We start from the raw sequence: 18537 nt of genomic DNA, 5'->3' as shown, positions 1-18537 counted from the left end.
AACTGTTATTGGTCTTCCATTCTTAACTCAGTAAATAACTTCTCATGTAATCCTAAAGTAGCTCTACGCTGAATCCATTTTCTTACTTAAGTTTTTCTGACATTTTATCCAGTTTTTGTAAACTAGACTATGTACACGTTTCACTTAAAGAAATACAACAAAGTGAGCTTGCTGAGTAACTTGCCAGAAAAACTATCACAAATTACTTGCAAGTGAACACGAGGCTTAAGAGCGATTTCTCTTCTCATTTCTAACCGGAATATACTGACGTCATAAAATTAACCCAATATGTTGTTTAACAATTTCTGAACACACTCCAGGTTGCCCCAGCTGTCATTTGTCAAAATCCAATTTGTCAGTGTCATTTGTCGTTTCCAGGTGATTGCTGCAGGAAATTTCAAAATTTTTCTCTTGATTCGCAGTGCGGGCCGGGTCATAGTTCGAGGTCATCGATAAAGAGAATTTAGAATAATACATATACGGAATAAGGATGGCTTTCTCCCGGTTAATAGGCAGTCGCGCTGCTGCTGCTGGCGTAAGAACCTTATTGAAACTCAGGATACAAGAACCTATAATTTTACGAGCAACAATGGTATGTTATGTCATCAGTTGTTACTATTTCTTTATTTGGAAAACTTTATGTACAAACATTTTGATACCCTAAGTAGATATTTTTTTACTAATTTGTCATTCAACAAAATTGAAATCTATAGATTTATAGTGCCTACTTTAATGGCCAGCCCAACAAAGGATTGTTATTGTTTGCAGGCCGACTACAGAATTGAGAAAGACACTTTTGGTGAACTAAAAGTACCCTCTGACAAATACTATGGCGCTCAGACTGTTAGATCTACCCTTAACTTTCCTATTGGTGGGGAGTATGAAAGGATGCCTGTAAGTATAGTTATTTTAGTCTCTACTACCTGGTACTTAGCTATTATTTTTTTGCAAAAAACCTGATGGAAAAGCCTAATCTAGGTTTCTTGTGAGTGGGACACCTTGTGTGACTGTAACCCTAGGTCTATTGTGGCTCACTCGTAAAGCTAATCTAACTTCTAATTCAAATATGTATTATAAAATTATTTTGTTGTTTCTAATTAAATATTTTATTGATTTATTTCAATGTACAGCAGAGTCAAGTCACAAAAATAATATTAGATAATATAAATTACTAGATCTACAATAATGCTAGAATATATACTATTATAATAATATTCAAATAACAGAAATAATATAATATAATTGATATACTTATACTAAAATATATATCAAGATAAAACCTCAGAAGACTAAATCGGAATAAATAATCATTAACAACACTAAGATTGACCTTTTTTGTTCTGAATCCTCTAGAAAATGGACCCAAGCTATTTTCATTAAAAATACCCATAGTTGGCCAAATGAAAAGGTAAACAAAACATAGGGGAGTTAACTGTTCTTAATTTTGACAGGTGTTAAAAGTAAGTCCTTCCAAGATAGTAGGACAATAAATATATTCAGATTGGACAATAAACTATTCAGAATCTTATAAAACTTCACTTAAATCTCTTATGAAAAGACAAGCTAAAAAAAAAGAGGTATATACAAACCAATGTGCAAACCCTGAGGTACAATGATCAATAGAAATTATTATTTTTTTATTAGATAATTAACTTTGTCTTTTTTTATCTCTAAGAAGTTCCAAATTAGTATCAAATTAAAAACAAAAATTAAATGGGACAATATCAGAGGTTTGCTGAATTTTAACAATCTCAAAAGCTGGACAGACCTATTAATACTTATTATATATACATATATTGTGTCCAGGTATTTTCTAAGATCATGTTCATTCTTTACTAATACTTCTTGATGTATCAGCCAGAAAATGCTTTAAAATGATATCTTTAGATTATAGGATATGCAATAATAATAATAATTTATTAGCAGAAAATAAATAATACCCCATTTCCATATAATATATCATACAATATTTCTCTATATGTATAGATATATGAGAACGATCTTTTTTTCCTTGTATATCTTAAACCAGATAAAATTTTTTATAATTACTGTTTAATATCCATTCAGTACTCTCTGGTCAAGTACTAAATGGATTATTAAACTAAATTTAATAAATAATTAATATTTTTATTGGACTATTAAACAGTACTATTTTGTACTCTCAAAATCACATCACAGCATGCATTTTATATTTCATAATATAATAATAATTCATTCCCCTTATGACAATTAATTTTCCCCAGTATCCAGTAATAACAGCAATGGGCATTCTGAAAAAAGCAGCTGCAGAAGTCAACAAGGAATATGGACTGGATCCCAAAATTGCAGATGCTATATCCAAAGCCTGTGATGAAGTTATATCTGGAAAATTGTACTGTGATCATTTTCCATTGGTAATTTGGCAAACTGGTTCTGGCACTCAGACCAACATGAACACAAATGAGGTATGCATTCAATTTTCTTATTGTTCTCTATCATATCCTCATAACTATTTTTTTATATATTTAATTAAAGTGGATATTTACCAATGTTTTAAGTATAAACTCATAATGCAATATTTTTCTATCACTTTTTTAAAATATTCCATTACATCAGATCTGTTATTTGTCAACATAATACCAGTTAATTAACCATAATCTGCTATAGTTACATATCACATGTGCCCAAGGTTATATTATTTTTAACTGAAATATTAATTTCACATTGTATAAATTGCCAGGTTGTGAGTAACAGAGCCATAGAAATCCTTGGTGGTAAACTGGGCTCCAAGGACCCAGTTCACCCAAATGACCATGTCAACAAGAGCCAGAGCAGTAACGACACTTTCCCTACAGCCATGCATATTGCTGTTGCTATGGAAATTGAGCACTGCCTTATGCCAGGTAATTGAAAAGAAACATAATAGTTATTTCTGTATTATATAAGATGCTTAAGAATAATGTTCTTTAAGGGTCATATAACAGTATTTAAATAGAATTGATCTCTTACTAAAATCTACTGCTCATTGTGTGTTTGTTGTATTTGTTTAAAAATAGAGAATAGTTTACTAATATGTCATTAAATTTATTTGTTATATATTTTTCAAGCATAAAGGAGGTCTTACAATACACAGTAGACATTTCCATAATGGTCAAATATAAATTTTAAGATCGTGGGGAAATCATTAGGCTTAGGATCACTAAATTGATCACCAAACTTATCTCTTAATTTTTGTCTTACTTCACTTGAAGGTGTATAAAAAAACCAAATTAAAAAAGTGAGTTGCTTGTTGACATTAATAGTTGAATAAATAAATAAAAGAGAATCAAACTAATTATTTAAAAGTTACCTGTTGTTTTAATTTTTTTTCAAGGAAGAAAAATATATATTTAACAGTCACTATCGTTTTATATAATTTATCTTATTTACACTGAAAATACAGCATTTGCTTGTGTATTATTATCCTTTTAAATCTATATTGTTAGAATGGAGCGCATTTTCACCAAACGCAATGCTATAAATTTTCATTGGGTTGAGTTACTTACCTAATGAAAGAGATTTTTGACTTTTGAACTAATTTCTTTGTAATAAAAAAAAACTTCTCTGTAATGAATAAAAGCGTCTTTGTAGGACTAAAGGCCTTAAGAGATGGACTAAAGAAGAAACAGGATGAATTTAAGGATATTATTAAAATTGGTAGGACACACACACAAGATGCAGTGCCCTTGACACTTGGGCAAGAATTCAGTGGATATGTAACACAAATGGAGTTTGCTATTGAAAGGTAATTGATAATTTAAGAATAATTTAATATTATGTGTTTTTAAAAAAATTATCAAAATATAATATTGGATTAAGTTTAATTTTTAATTTTGTGGCTTAATTTTGAAAGATAACCGCTGTGTTTGTCAAGATACATTTGACATTTTTCAGCCATATCTTCTTTCTTGGTAATTTATTAAGAGCATAAATTCAGTTAATTTTAGTCATCATTTGATTTAAATCATGCCAACTTTGATTTAAACTTAACTTCGATCATTATTATCATTTCTGATTTCTTTAAATATATCATACTTGGTTGTTGTAGTAAATAAGCCTATTATCACATTCTACACTATCTTTCTCATACATTTCACACTCAATTTCTCAAATTTAGAGTGCAGGCTACATTACCACATCTGAGCTTGTTGGCTTTGGGAGGTACTGCAGTAGGTACCGGACTGAATACCAGAAAAGGTTTTGCCGAAAAATGTGCTGCTAAAATCTCCGAGTTGACCGGGCTGACTTTCTGTAGTGCGCCAAACAAGTTTGAAGCTCTCGCTTGCCACGACGCTATGGTTGAAGTCTCCGGAGCATTAAACACTATTGCCTGTTCTCTTATGAAGATTGCCAATGATATCAGGTAAGACTTTACCTCTTTAGAGGGTTAGGGTTTTGTTCAAGAAATATGAAGGTTGTTTTTAAACCTTGCTGTATAACCTTGTTTTTAACATTTTTTTAGTGTATTGATTTTTTAACAACAAATATCAACAGATAAATTGTAGTTACAGATATCCTATAAATGTCTATTTTTCTTTTTATTCATAACATCACTTATTAATTGTACTGGGGATGATGTAAACGCCAAGATAATGAAATTGCTAATTTATTTTTTGATTCTATTATATTTGTTTTACTCTAATTCTAATTATGATCTTCCTGGTTATTACTCTGAACTTTCTCATACTAATTACGATGTTTCTTATATGACTTTAAGTATTGAAGATATTTTTAACAAAGTTGTAAATCTTAACCCAAAAACATTTGGTTCAGAGGGTATACCATCAATTGTAGTTAAGGCTTGCTTATGTTCATAAGCAATGCCATTTTTTAAGCTATTTGATTTATCGCTGTTTAATCTGGTCGATCTACAGTAACTAATTTGCTGGGTTTTGAAGACTGCATTTGAGAAGGGTGCATAAGCAATCCAATTTACGCGGATGTCTCAAAGGCATTCAATATGTTGGTTATGGTACCTCTGAAGTTGAAAGGTCTGAAGACTGAAACAACAGTTACAAAATAGGGCGCACGTTTGGGTCCTATCTTGTTTCTGTTGCTTGTTAATTACTTATTCTTGTTTTTATCAGACTTATACTTTTATGTTTGTTGATGTTTTAAAACTATTCAGACTGATTTATATTGATTCTGATGTTCTAAAATTATACAGTAATATTACCTTTTTTTTCTATGGTTAATCCTAAATGGCATGTTTCTTAATGTTGATAAGTGTATTCTAAAGTAATTATATATTCTTTGCTAAATCTAAATCTCCAATTACATATGATTATATGGATGCAAGTGGTAATGGATCTTCGAGTATTCTTGGATTCTAAATTAGCTTTTTGTGACCATAGAATTAATATTTTGCAACGTGCTTGTAGAAATGTAGGGTTTATTACTAGATTTAGTAATGATTTTTCATGCAATGTTTTTAAGGTTTCGTATTTCTCATATGTCTGTCTATCCTCGTATATGCTTCTCAAGTCTGGTCATCGTTTTATGATGTTCATATTACTGAAGTTAAAAATTTAAGAGGTTATTCATTTAAACCTAAGATTCCCCTGCATAACTTTTATACAGAGTTATAATCTGTATGTCATGACTCTCCTTAATTAATATTGATTCTCTTGTGTAGATTATTGTATTTGTCTTAGCTTTTAAAAAAAAAAATAAGTAATTTTCCAACTCCGACTTATGCGAATCTGTTAAGTAGTACCTACCTAGTTAGTAGGTTTTTTTGTAATTTTTGGTATTTTGTAGAATTGTTTACCGTTGATAAATAAATTGCACATGTTTTTAATCAACTCATTTACATCATTCACTTCAGTAGTTTTTTTACTATAATTTTTTGTGCCTTTTCCGTATGACTAATACGAGCGCAATTTATGCATTTTTTAGTTATTTTATTGTTTTGCAGTAGTTAAAATGAAATAAAACCTAAAATCGATAAATTTGTGACATTCTTCTAAAATATCCGACCACTTATTTTTTTATTTATTAAGAATGCTATCATAGTCTTTTACTTTTACTGACTTTTTTTAAAAAACTACATTCTGTTTTTTTTTATTTTAAATCGAAATTTCTTGATTGTAGAATAGCCAGTTATTGGTGTGTCCCAAATCAATGTCTCAATTGTTACATTATTGTTCTTTGTCAACTTTATTAAATGTCAATATATGTTTTGGTTTGATGTTTTGAAGTAACTGTTCATCCCTTTCTTCTGTAAAATATAAATTTATATTTAAATCCCCAGTGCCTGTTTACCAGTTTTGGTTTATCTAGAGAAAACTTTTTACTTTGATTTGAATTATTCTCTTAAGAACTTAAATTGTATTATGATTTTTATTTGAGGTAATTAATTATAATTCATTGTCCGACCTTCTACTACTGTAATAAAAACTCTTTGTAATTAAAAATTATTTTCTACTTTCACGATAAATTCCTTGCCAAATTTTGTTTCATAAAATAATTTCGAAATGTATGTTCTGATTATTTTATTGTAATTAATAAGAAGCCTTTGTAAATCATATCACATCTTATATTAATATTAATTAGATATGCGTGTTAAAAAATATACTTGCTAGTGCTCTTACATAGACTGAAACGCCATAATTTCTATTGTAATTGCCGTTGTTATAAAAATTTTTGTAGCCAGAAATATTGCAATAATCTGTTTGCTATATGAAAAGTTTATGTATCTGAACCTCTCATAGTAAGTCAATAAAGTCTTACTATAAGAGGTTGGTTACTATGAATGGTTCTTGGTTTCCTGCAAGATTTTTTCTAGAACTTTCCTTTCATGTATTGTGAAATCGAATATGTTGCTCTATAATTCGTGTCTTTCTGTGGGTCAAACACAATAATTTAGATTGATAATTGCATAAATTTTATCGTTTTCAGATTTTTGGCATCAGGACCTCGTTGCGGCTTGGGCGAACTAATCCTACCAGAAAACGAACCGGGAAGCTCCATCATGCCTGGCAAAGTTAACCCGACACAATGCGAAGCCATAACGATGGTGGCGGCCCAAGTGATGGGAAACCACGTCGCGTGTACCATTGGCGGCTCGAATGGACACTTTGAATTGAACGTTTTCAAACCGATGATGGTCGCCAACGTGCTCAGAAGTATCAGACTGATCGGGGACAGTTGCACCACCTTTAACAAAAACTGCGTGATCGGAATCCAGGCAAACACCGAGAGAATTAGCAAGTTGTTGCACGAGAGTTTGATGTTGGTTACCGCATTGAATCCGCATATTGGTTACGATAAAGCGGCACAGATTGCCAAGACGGCCCATAAAGAGAAGTCTACTCTTAAGGAAACCGCTATTAAGTTGGGAATTTTGACTGAGCAACAGTTTAACGAATGGGTTAAGCCTGAGGAAATGTTGGGACCCAAGTAAAGAATCGAATCTTAGGTATTTTTTTGGAATGTATCGTATGCAATATTGTTAAATTTGTTTTAATTTAATATAAGTTTTGTTTTTTAATATAAACGTAAGTATTTTTATTAAGGAATATCATGCATTGGGTTCCAAAAGAAATTGTCATTTATAATTTTAATATTAAAATTAGGTCCGGTTCAGCCTATCCAAGGTTTTGAATTTTTTGAGTCAAATTTAAAAAATATATATACTTCAAATGATTAAGCAAAATCTAAAATATTTATAAGGCATTGTACCAACTTGCTTTAAAATTTCTATTCTCACACCCGTTCCTAACTCTGGATATTGGAACTTGATATAGGAAATTATACAGACCATGTATAATTTCCTATTATAATTATAATTAAATAGTATAATTTTGAGTAAGCATGATTTTAAATTTTACTAAAATTTTTAAAAAATGTGTTAAATAATATTAATAAAAAATGTTAACATATCAAGCTAATAATGTACAAATTACCCGTTTTGCTTTATATTATGTGGCAACTTGGTGCAGTCTAGCATATATTAGTTTTTTTAGTTTGTTTTGAACATAATCACTATGATGTTGGCACTTTAAATAATGGTCAAAATAAACACCTAAGTATTTAATTTTGTTTTTTGATTTGATGCTGCTAAATCAAGTACAGTCAATATTAATTTTACCATCAGGTGTATGAATCATAAGAACATGCTTGCTTGGTAATCCCGTTATACTCATTGAAAAACACGACATAAAAGTTAGTTTTTTTTGACATTTACTGTCAGTGAGTTAATATCCATCCATGTTTGAACACTGCATATTGCACTTTCAGTCTTTTAAAAAGCTTCATCCTAACAATCGCTTTTATGTAACAGAACTGTATCATCGGCGAAACATATCACTTTTACTTTTGGAACTACATGTGGAAGATCGTTAATGTAGATTAAAAAGAGTATTGGGCAACACTGTACCCTGTGAAACACCGCATCCCACACTTACATAAGGAGTTGATTTCAGATTTACTTTTTGAGATCTATTTGTAAGATGTGACTTAAGTAGGTCAAGTACCATTCCCCTAATACCGGTATTATATAATCTATGTAGTAGGATGCAATGATCCACAGTGTCAAACGCCTTGGCAAGATCTAAAAAGACAGCCAGAGGTTTCCAACGGTTATTAAAACAGTCTGCAATAAAAGTGCAGACTTCATTCAAAGCATTATCCGAACCTACACCCTTGGTGAATCCATATGTGATAGAAATATAAAGTAATACATGAGACATACAAGTTAAAATGCTTTTTATTTCTGTGTTACGTCTGTGTAAGGTAAGGTCACTTTAAATTTGGATCAAGATTTAAGAATTTTGTAGGTATGGAATTATAATAACTTATAGTGTTGTAAGAACATTATCTGTGGAAGATGGCCATCCGATAATGAGGCATTTTTTAATTTGGTCGGTCTATAATACTTAAATTATTAATTTATTCACGAGTAAGGCGTTTACGCAGAGTTATAGGAGAATTGGGGCTCTTTAATAACTTAATTAAAAATAAACAAAAATTAAATATCAGCATTCAAGTCAAGCATATACATTCAAGTCAATTAATCAATCCTTGCAAAAAAAATATGTGTTCAAATTTCCTAATAACGTATACGAAACGTTAGTAACGTTTCTGAAGTCTGAACCCTCAATTTACTCAACTGATTCAAACAGAATCCGTAAAGATAAGAACAATAATTGAAATGAGATAAAACAAGTGTATCTGCTAGGATTTTTCTTCAAGTTTCATCTAATGTATACCTACTACTAAAAAGACCCTTCAAAGAGTAAAACATTTTTTGAAAAAAATTATTTAGGTGATCTTTAAATTATATAAATTAAATTGATGCTTGAAACAAGATCAACATTGTACCATCAATTTCAATATTAAGGATTTCTTTCAATTTATCACCCTATTTCCATCATAAAGTGACATTTTGAGGGTCGTTAAGCTCAAAACCATGTCTCTTTGATATATTTAAAAGTGTACTCAAATCTTCATTTATACAAAACTCTATATCTCCATTATCTTTAATGGTAAAATAATAATATAACAGATTGTCATCGGCAAAGCCCTGTATATATATTTTATAGTATTTAAGATATCGGCCGAGTATATCAAAAACGATAGAGTTGTTCTAATAATTTAGGCACTTTTACTGTTTTATTTTACAAAAAAAGTGTACATTTTGAGTAATTTTTCTATTGAAAGCCTACCAGTTAAGTGACGATTTCTTATAGTAAATTGGAAATTATTACTTAGAGAATGTAACTTTTAGCCATTTTATAATTTACTTTGTTAAAAACTTTCTTTTTGGGGTAAACTCATTTACTAGTCAATAAAAAAATTGTCAAAAACTATTAAGTCTTTTTTAACTTATCTGTATGTATTATTTCATTTTTTCTTGAATCTTAAATGATTATGTCGAGCCTAATTCTTGTCATTCTGTTCAATTCTATCATAAACTTCACTAAAAGTGTAATTTATAGGGCTTTTTTGAAACATTGAAAATTTATCGAACGACTGTCCCATATCAGTTCTTTCTGTATGTTCAAAAATATTAGAAAAATGTGTAACTGAAAATCATCATTCCCATTTGTTTTTGTAAAAATCAATAAAAGTTTCTCAAGAATAAGGACACATAATTGTAACTAATAGCACTAATAACATATAATTGTTAATGTCAATGACATGTGTTATGGTTTTTCAGGGCTCCATTGCATCAAAATTCTTAATGTATATAAATACCTTAAAAATTCCAGTTGTAAAATTTAGGTTTATTAATTCATAGTACATTCTCATGGAACTTGCATATTATTAATATTAGGACAAAAATATTATTCTTTAGGAAGGTAGGATACTTTAAAAAAAAAAACGTAATTAATTAATAATTACGAATAATACGTATTTATATTACTTAACAGGTATCTGGGGTATAGCATTAAATTAAATTAGAACACGTTTAAAAATCCTACAAAATAAAGCAATAAAAACATGTACCATTTACAACTTCTATATGTAAGTCATATTATTGTTAAAATCAAAGATTCCTCTATTCGTTTTTTTAACGTAATCTTCTTGCTTCTCTAGGCAAAAGGATAAATTGTAGAGACCAAAAATGCGAAGTAAATTTACTAAAAACTATTTATCATTTTTCATATTATCATATCATAAGTTAGGTATATGATAGTTTACCAATACTTAGATATAACGACCGACCGCCGACTGAGTTTATTTAAGAAAAAGTTAAAGACATTTTTAGTTATCTCTGTAGGATAATAAAAAGTGTTGATGATAATGTATATCTAATTTTTTTAAATCATCAAATTTCAGAATTTGTTGAGTTTAAATTCTTTTTTTTTAGTTATATTTAATTTTAAAATTTGTGTGATATATATACATACATACAAAAAATAAATCAATTCTATCAAACACTCTATAATACTTTCAATATTAATGTTTTCTTTATACAAATTCGTCAGAGATAACATGGCTGAAAAATATGCAGTTGCGAAAGAATATATTTGACAACAACCCCGTCATTACTTCATCTTTGACCCACTGATAACATTCACTATCGTCGGCTTTTAATTATTTCAAGTTTTTTCTTTTGTTGAAATGAAGTTAAAATTACCTTCGTTAGTTCAGTTGTCCAAAAGGTGTTTTCACTCGAAGGAAACTTTAAAAGTCGGTATACTGGGTGTTCCTTTTGATAAAGGACAGGGCAAAAAAGGAGTTGCCGACGGTCCAAGTGTGATCAGAAAAGGCGGGCTAATTGAAAGAATACAAGAAATAGGTAAGATTTGTTTTCGAAATTATAATATTCAATTACATATAAAAAAAAATTATAGAAATTTTATCAAATCAGTGCTTTAAGGCCAGGTCTTGAGAAATAGGAACTTAAAGTAGAACTTCTAGTAACAATCAAAATAAATTACACATATACCAAAACAAATTACTCATTGCATTATTGCTTTAATATTAATCATCAGAAATAGTATGAGAATAATTATACTACTTAATATTTTTTGACCCTTTTAAGGAATGTTCTAAATTTTTTAATTTATATAATATGTCTAGGCAGTAATTTGTAAAATTTTAATTAACAACTGTAATTTGTTTTTGTCCACAACTGTAAATTTGTGCGATTAAAGTTTACATAGATGCCCTTGTAATTAAATTATGTAATTCATTAATAAATGTATATTTTTTTCTTTTTTTATTATTTTATATATTCTTTTATGTTACTTGCTAATTAGATAGTAGATTTTTTTAAAATACGTCATTTTTAAGGCTCACTAGAAATAAAAGACTATGGCGACATATCCTATACGATACCAGAAAATTTGCAAAGGGAAACTGTACCAAACATGAAAGAGTATATGCATATTGCTACATGCAATCATGAACTGTCCAAGAGGGTACAACAAATTATAAATGACGGAAAATTATGCGTTACACTTGGCGGAGACCATTCTCTAGGTAGAATTATTATAATAAATGAATGTAGTTTAAAATGTTGGCTATTTTTAGGCATAGGCACTGTAGATGGTCACATAAAAGCAAAAAACGAGAACGTATGTGTACTTTGGGTCGATGCACATCCAGATCTCAACACAAATAAAACGTCAAGCAGCGGAAACGTTCATGGGATGCCACTGGCAATTTTAGCAAAAGAACTCTCAGACTATTGGCCCTATTTGCCAGGAATGGACTGGCAAAAACCAGTCATTTCTTTAAGGAACATTGCTTATATCGGGCTGAGGTCCGTAGATTCGTATGAGAGGCTAGTTATAGATAAGCTAGGTGAGAATTAACGATCAATTACAGTATGGCATATGAGTGAAATTATTTTAGGTATTAATGCTTTTGGCATGGAAGATATAGAAAATTATGGAATAAGCACTGTCGTGGACATGGCCCTTAACAAAATCGATCCTGTTAAAGATAAATCTATACATGTAAGCTTCGATATTGATTCGCTTGATACTTTGGAAGCGCCTAGTACTGGAACTTCAGGTAAGCAACGGATATATTTTAGAAGATTTTTCTAAGATTGTCTTAAAATATTCTGTGGAGCGTTAAAAAACAATTCTGATGTTGAACACTTGCCGACATTGTTCGGTTCGATGTAAGGTTAAATAAAATTAAAATATTTACTGCCTGCCGGAGTCATATTTCTCATCAAATAATGCCAGTGCATTTTAAAAATTCTTCCGACGTCCTGTGGGCACGTCGATTAAGATTGGTGTTATGTTTAAAGAACCTACTTGTATTGATTGTTTACGATTCGGTTTTATGACTTTTTTACTTCAGTTTAATAGGCACCTTTTAAAATGGATTTACACATTTATTTTTTAAATTTTCATAAATTTGGTTGGATCCATTATTTTTGTGAAGTAATTTCCATTTCAAAATTAATATCTGGAATTTTGACTTAAAAAGGGGTGGCGGGCTCTGCCTTTTTCTTTTCGATACTTTTTTTTGATGATTCCTTTATTTCATCTTACCTTCCTGCGTCCATCTAATTTAGTAAATCTTTTCACTACTAGTATAGAATTAGCTATAGTGTGCGTTTTCTTTGTTCTTGTTTAGGAACTAGAAGAAAATATCTCATCATATATTTTTAATAGCCATTTGAACACAAAAATTCATTATATTTCATCATTCATTTAAGGTACCTAGTAGATAATAATTTCTAAATTTTTTATGCACGTTTTTTCTAATAGACTGCTTTAGAAATGGCTTTAGCATGACTAGTTTGTAACCGCTGTGAAGAATTATATAAAAATGATTAGCTTTTTTACACATCCCGTTAACATTCTGCGCAATTCATTTCATATTGGTACATAGAACTTTGCTATTTCAAATTACTTTGCTTTCTTACAAACGTCTATCTCCTGGAACAGCAAATACATTTTTTTAATACCAATTTCTATGATTTAAATATATGCATGTGAACACAAAATAGCACCAGATATCCAAAATGGATTTAGGAAGAATTGATCTACAGTTACTGCTTTAGCTACAGTTACTAGTGATTTAATTAATGGGGTGAAAACGACTTGAAATAATGACCCTTCAAGACTTCTCCAAAATATTCGATACAATTGACCATCTAATCATTGCTAAGTTAAGGTATTACAATCTATATGGCAAAAAATTAAATAATACTTAATAAAAGGACCGGTAGACTAGTAGTAGCCCCTTGCAACTAACATTTTTTAACATTCAGTCTGTAATAATGGAAAAAGATTCACCCTCATAATATTAAAATTACGTCAAACTTCGATCAAGCCCGGTAGATTTAGCTGACACAAAACCATTTTTTTTCTAGTTCGAGGTGGCATGACACTAAGAGAAGGCATCCAACTTATGGAAATGATACAGCGCACCGGTCGCTTAGGAGCAATGGATCTTGTCGAGGTGAATCCTAGCATAGGATCCGAACAAGACGTTAAAAGAACCGTTGACGCCGCCATACACATTATCGCTGCCGGTTTAGGTTACTCAAGACGGGGCATTAGACCACAAAACACCCAAACTTTACCACTGCAAACTTTTCCTCCTAAGATACAAGAAATATAAACTTTTATGCTATTAAACCATGCGTTTTATTTCGTTTTAACTACATAATAACAAACGTTAAAATATAATGTACAAAATGGCATTAATCTTAAAAATCATTAATTAATAAATAATAATTATAGAATCAATAATAATCTAAAGAGTTCCTGAGGTAGAGCGTTCTTGTTTGCTAGAAAATTCTTATTTCTAGTAGCGGCAATTCCAGTAAAACCCTATCAAATGCTATCCTCGTGAGATCGATTGTTCGAAAACAGCCGTCTAAAACTACGTCATTAGACAATGATGTAGTTTTCCTGTCTGATGTATATTTATTTATTTATCAATGAGCCACAGCCTAATATAAAGAAAATTTACAATGGAAAACATTAAAAGTATCAAATTTAATTTAATCCTAACCCTGGTATTTTAATAATTCTATATACAATTTAAGTAAATAGGTATTCAAAAAAATATAAATAAAATAATCAAACAGTAAAACAAACATAATAAAAATACAAAATCACAATCAGTCAAAATTTAATATAAATTTAACCAGGAGTGTATATTAAATCTCCAATAACAAAACAAGAACAATTAATAAGTTTGCTGTTTCGCCACAAATAGGAGAGATAATCAGGCTTTCATTTACAATTCTTAAATATTTTGCTATTTTGAAAGTAATACATCTGAGCCGAAAAGTTATTTGCTAATCTAGCTAATCTGGTCAAAAATGAGTTTTGGCCATAATTGGTGCGATGGGAGTTGACCAAATGGTTTAATCTAGTTTGCAAAGAGGGGACATAAAGTCCTATTTTACTTGCAAGTTTGGGGCCATGAGAATGAGAGTGCAGTAAATTATAGAACAAAGTAAGATCTCCGTGCATTCGACGGATTTGGAGAGTAGTTATTTGAAGTGAGTTTTCCAGATCTAAATAATTTATGTTATCAATCCCTTGCTGTTCCTTATAGGCAATATGTCTAAGGAATTTATGCTGAACTGTGTCAATTGCCTGAATCTGAATATTATAAGATGGGAACTATATAGAAAAACAGTAACCCAGATGTGGTCTTACTAGCGAATAATATAACACTTTAATTGAGGGAACATTAAGGAAGTCTCTGGTACTACGGCTGATAAAGCACCCCCATATGTATGTGATTTCTCAATGTAATTAATAATTTTAATATAACATTTTAGTTTAGTCTCATGGAGCCCCTATATCACCGCCGGTTAAGGTTACTTAAGACGGGGCATTAGACCCCAAAACACCCAAACTTTCCCTCCTAAGATACAAGAAATACAAACTTTTATGCAATTAAACAATGCGTTTTATTTCGTTTTAACCACATAATAACAAACGTTAAAATATAAAGTAATGTACAAAATGGTTTTAATCTTAAAAATCATCTAATTATTAATAAATAATAATTAATAGAATCAATAATTATCTAAAGAGTTCCCGAGGTGGAAACGTTCTTGAATGCTAGAAAATTCTAGATTCTAGTAGCGGCAATTCCAGTAAAACCCTATCAAATCCTAACCTCGTGAGATCGATTGTTTGAAAACGCCCGTCTAAAATTAGTTCTGCAACTGCCCTACCAATAGCAGGGGATTGTTGAATACCTATATGGAATAAGAATTGTAAATAATTTATTATAGAACTAAAGGTTGCATTGAAAAATAAATAATATTTAATGTAGTACTTACCATGTCCACTAAATCCAGTAGCAATATAAATATTGTTATAATGAGGATGTGGCCCCACAATACCATTTTCATCAAACCGGTTGTACTCATAAAAACCACCCCAGGCTCCTTTAACCTAAATTAATTTTACCCTGATATTGGCATTTCTACTATTAAACTTGCAACTTACTTTTACAGCATTAAAGGCAGGAACTCTATTAGCAATAATTGGCCACAAATGAGTATCAAAAAATTCATAGTTTACATCTAAATTATCAGTGGCTGGTTCGTCATTTTCTTCTGGAGATATTCCACAAAGAAACCTACCTCCTAAACCATCTCTCCTGAAATATGCTCCCGTAGTATCTATAGTCATTGGTGTGTTTAACCCAGGGGGATTTTTTTCACAATCAAATGAAAAGACATAACGTTTCCTAAGGGAACATATTCAAATAAATAAAAATCATGGACATCATGTTAATAAATACCTTCTTTCAACTGGTAAAGGGAATGCCAATAGACCTTCTCCTGTTCCGATTTTGAGCTTTTCCGCTAATTTTCCAGAATCTGGCCCCGCGGCAATTACACAAAGTGAAAAATGGATGCTCCTTTCTTCTCCATCTGGGGTCTTCACCTTTTCACATAGAACTATTTTATAAATAATGTCCAACACATGTATAAATATTACTTACTACAACAGATCTTGGCATTTCGACAGACGATTGTGTTATCCCATCTACAATAATATCCTCCCTGTTATCAAATTTAAAGTCAATGACCTCACCATTCACAAATCCAGCCCCTTTACTAGCTGCACCCTCTTTGATTAATTGTAATAATGACCAAGGGTCAAACCAACCCTCCTTCTCAAGCCCTAGGCATCCTATTTCCACATCTTCTACATTCATCCAAGGAAATCTGCATTAAAACAAAACAATAAGAAGAAAAACTATTTAACATGCAACCACCAACCTTTCTTTAAGCTGCTGTCTTCCTAAAATACAGTTTTTAGCTCCCAAATCATTTTGTAATCTGCTATTTTCAATTAATTGTTCTGCTCCTGTTTCACTGGCCAAAAGTAGGTAACCATGAGGGGTGAAACAGACATCAGCATGTGGGCCGAATCTATGTTTTAAGGTTCTTAAGAATTCTGCCCCATAGAGGGACATTTGAATATTTTCTGGTAAGGAGAATTGTTGTCTTAGGCCCCCTACTGAAAGGCACGTCGAACATTGTGAATACTGGAAATAAATTATAGATTTTTTTTCTATGAATGCAATGATCCTGTTATAATGAGTTAAAATAAAATAAATTTAAAAATTATGTAGTTTTCCTGTCTGTGTAATTCATAATTTTAAAATAACATTTTAATTTAGTTTCATGGAACTTCTATATCAGTCAGTACCCTCACATATTGATCTATGATGACCATTTCTAATTAAGGATATTGTTAATAAACAAAATGGGAATAAGGTTGTTCTTTTAGTTAACATATGGTTGATTTAATGGACAAAATTTGCAAAGAATTGTCTATTAAGAAAGTTATGAGGAATAGAAATCTTCAAATGATAATCATAAAACACTTGCTAGTAAAATCATGGTGTTTTAAGGTTTTCCTATGACGTAAATAAATAAATGTACATATATGCTTCAATAAGTAAATGCTTTTTATAATGGAAAGACACCAAGGCAGCAAGAAGAACTATCTTAATTAAAGTTAATCCACAATGGCAAACTCCTTTGGAAATTCAGAAACCAGTACATCTTTACAATATCATGTGTGCTTGTGAAAAAATTAAAATGTTGAGGTAAACTATTTATTTGCAATACACATATTCCACTAAAATTTGGACATTGAATTGGAATATTTACAGGATATTAGGGAGATTTTTTTAAATATCTTAAAGGTATATTCCTGTTGTCTTTTCCCATTATGTTTAACTTTTTTTGTTTGCTCCATTTCAGTCAATATTAATAGAAAGGGATGCTTGCCAATGATTAAATCATACTTGATACATCACCCATTACACCACATCAAATCATTTAATTTCATGTAAACCTAATGAACGAAATGACAAAGGACATAATTTAAACTGATAAAATTCAATGTGTAAAAAAATTCATTCTTACCGTCAAGTCTTTTTCAATAACAATTACACTGAAAGAATCTGCATTTGACTTCTCCTTGAGCCAATAAGATATAGAGCTCCCAATAGCACCACCACCAATTACAACTACATCAGAGTGTGTAGGAAAAGATGAATGAGACATTACTTCATTTGAACCAGCATTTACAAACCGTTTATAAGTATCTTTTACATTATTTGTTAAAACTTTGAACGTCCTTTCTATAGGGTTTTCGAAGTCTTCTCTTTTTGATAATCTATAACTTTTATGAAAGAATTTTTTGGGTAAATAATGGGGCAGTCTTGAAGACAATGTTCTTCGGAGAAGCATTATTACTAAATATTAATTGACACCAACGTTTTTATGATTTTAACATTAAGGATAATCTTGAAATACTGGCAGTGTTTTATAAACATATAAGAAGAGTGATAATATTATCAAATATTTGATAAAGTTTTAAAATAATATTTTTTCCATTTTTAATATTTCTAGGTTAGAACACAATCTTATAGGGTTAAAATTTCTTCCTGATGTTTATATTGATTAAAACGTGACACTGTTGCCATATAAAATAAAGTTCTTAAATCTGACTAAAAGCGGAACATGAGTTTAAAGAGTCAAATCAGACCATAAATACAAAAAAAAGCAATGAGGAGCATAGTAATAAGCTAAAATAAAACATATTC

At 30.4% G+C, this 18537-nt stretch overlaps 3 protein-coding genes across 3 annotated transcripts; 2 read left to right on the top strand and 1 right to left on the bottom strand.

The window, feature by feature from the left end:
- Window positions 1-361: 361 nt before the first annotated feature.
- Window positions 362-7516, top strand: LOC126744102 (fumarate hydratase, mitochondrial-like). Its single transcript, XM_050451448.1, has 7 exons — window positions 362-592; window positions 769-894; window positions 2244-2444; window positions 2720-2882; window positions 3610-3763; window positions 4136-4381; window positions 6919-7516. The coding sequence occupies exons 1-7, from the start codon at window positions 491-493 to the stop codon at window positions 7421-7423; spliced, it is 1497 nt and encodes a 498-aa protein (XP_050307405.1). The 5' UTR covers window positions 362-490; the 3' UTR covers window positions 7424-7516.
- A 3489-nt stretch (window positions 7517-11005) lies between these two features.
- Window positions 11006-14075, top strand: LOC126744106 (arginase, hepatic). Its single transcript, XM_050451453.1, has 5 exons — window positions 11006-11266; window positions 11764-11952; window positions 12004-12276; window positions 12328-12489; window positions 13808-14075. The coding sequence occupies exons 1-5, from the start codon at window positions 11089-11091 to the stop codon at window positions 14056-14058; spliced, it is 1053 nt and encodes a 350-aa protein (XP_050307410.1). The 5' UTR covers window positions 11006-11088; the 3' UTR covers window positions 14059-14075.
- A 1268-nt stretch (window positions 14076-15343) lies between these two features.
- On the bottom strand, window positions 15344-18347 carry LOC126744103 (FAD-dependent oxidoreductase domain-containing protein 1-like). The gene is made up of 7 exons (XM_050451450.1): window positions 17855-18347; window positions 16697-16965; window positions 16417-16642; window positions 16213-16358; window positions 15915-16158; window positions 15746-15860; window positions 15344-15661 (listed from the first exon to the last, which is right to left on the bottom strand). The coding sequence occupies exons 1-7, from the start codon at window positions 18179-18181 to the stop codon at window positions 15522-15524; spliced, it is 1467 nt and encodes a 488-aa protein (XP_050307407.1). The 5' UTR covers window positions 18182-18347; the 3' UTR covers window positions 15344-15521.
- Between the last annotated feature and the right edge of the window lie 190 nt (window positions 18348-18537).

Source organism: Anthonomus grandis, chromosome 13, assembly GCF_022605725.1.
Source record: "Anthonomus grandis grandis chromosome 13, icAntGran1.3, whole genome shotgun sequence".
NCBI lineage: Eukaryota > Metazoa > Arthropoda > Insecta > Coleoptera > Curculionidae > Anthonomus > Anthonomus grandis.
The sequence above is the reverse complement of the archived record's forward strand: the minus strand, read 5'-3'. Positions and strand labels throughout refer to the sequence as shown.

What these genes read in the sequence shown, in the direction of transcription:
- LOC126744102 (XM_050451448.1), top strand. Translation starts at nt 491, where the DNA reads ATGGCTTTCTCCCGGTTAATAGGCAGTCGCGCTGCTGCTGCTGGCGTA. An exon ending in GGGAGTATGAAAGGATGCCT is followed by an intron (nt 895 to 2,243) that starts GTAAGTATAGTT and finishes AATTTTCCCCAG; the next exon opens with TATCCAGTAATAACAGCAAT. An exon ending in ATGGAGTTTGCTATTGAAAG is followed by an intron (nt 3,764 to 4,135) that starts GTAATTGATAAT and finishes TCTCAAATTTAG; the next exon opens with AGTGCAGGCTACATTACCAC.
- LOC126744106 (XM_050451453.1), top strand. Translation starts at nt 11,089, where the DNA reads ATGAAGTTAAAATTACCTTCGTTAGTTCAGTTGTCCAAAAGGTGTTTT. An exon ending in TGAAAGAATACAAGAAATAG is followed by an intron (nt 11,267 to 11,763) that starts GTAAGATTTGTT and finishes GTCATTTTTAAG; the next exon opens with GCTCACTAGAAATAAAAGAC. An exon ending in TGGCGGAGACCATTCTCTAG is followed by an intron (nt 11,953 to 12,003) that starts GTAGAATTATTA and finishes GGCTATTTTTAG; the next exon opens with GCATAGGCACTGTAGATGGT.
- LOC126744103 (XM_050451450.1), bottom strand. Translation starts at nt 18,181, where the DNA reads ATGCTTCTCCGAAGAACATTGTCTTCAAGACTGCCCCATTATTTACCC. An exon ending in AAATGCCAAGATCTGTTGTA is followed by an intron (nt 16,359 to 16,416) that starts GTAAGTAATATT and finishes CTATGTGAAAAG; the next exon opens with GTGAAGACCCCAGATGGAGA. An exon ending in TACTGGATTTAGTGGACATG is followed by an intron (nt 15,662 to 15,745) that starts GTAAGTACTACA and finishes TATTCCATATAG; the next exon opens with GTATTCAACAATCCCCTGCT.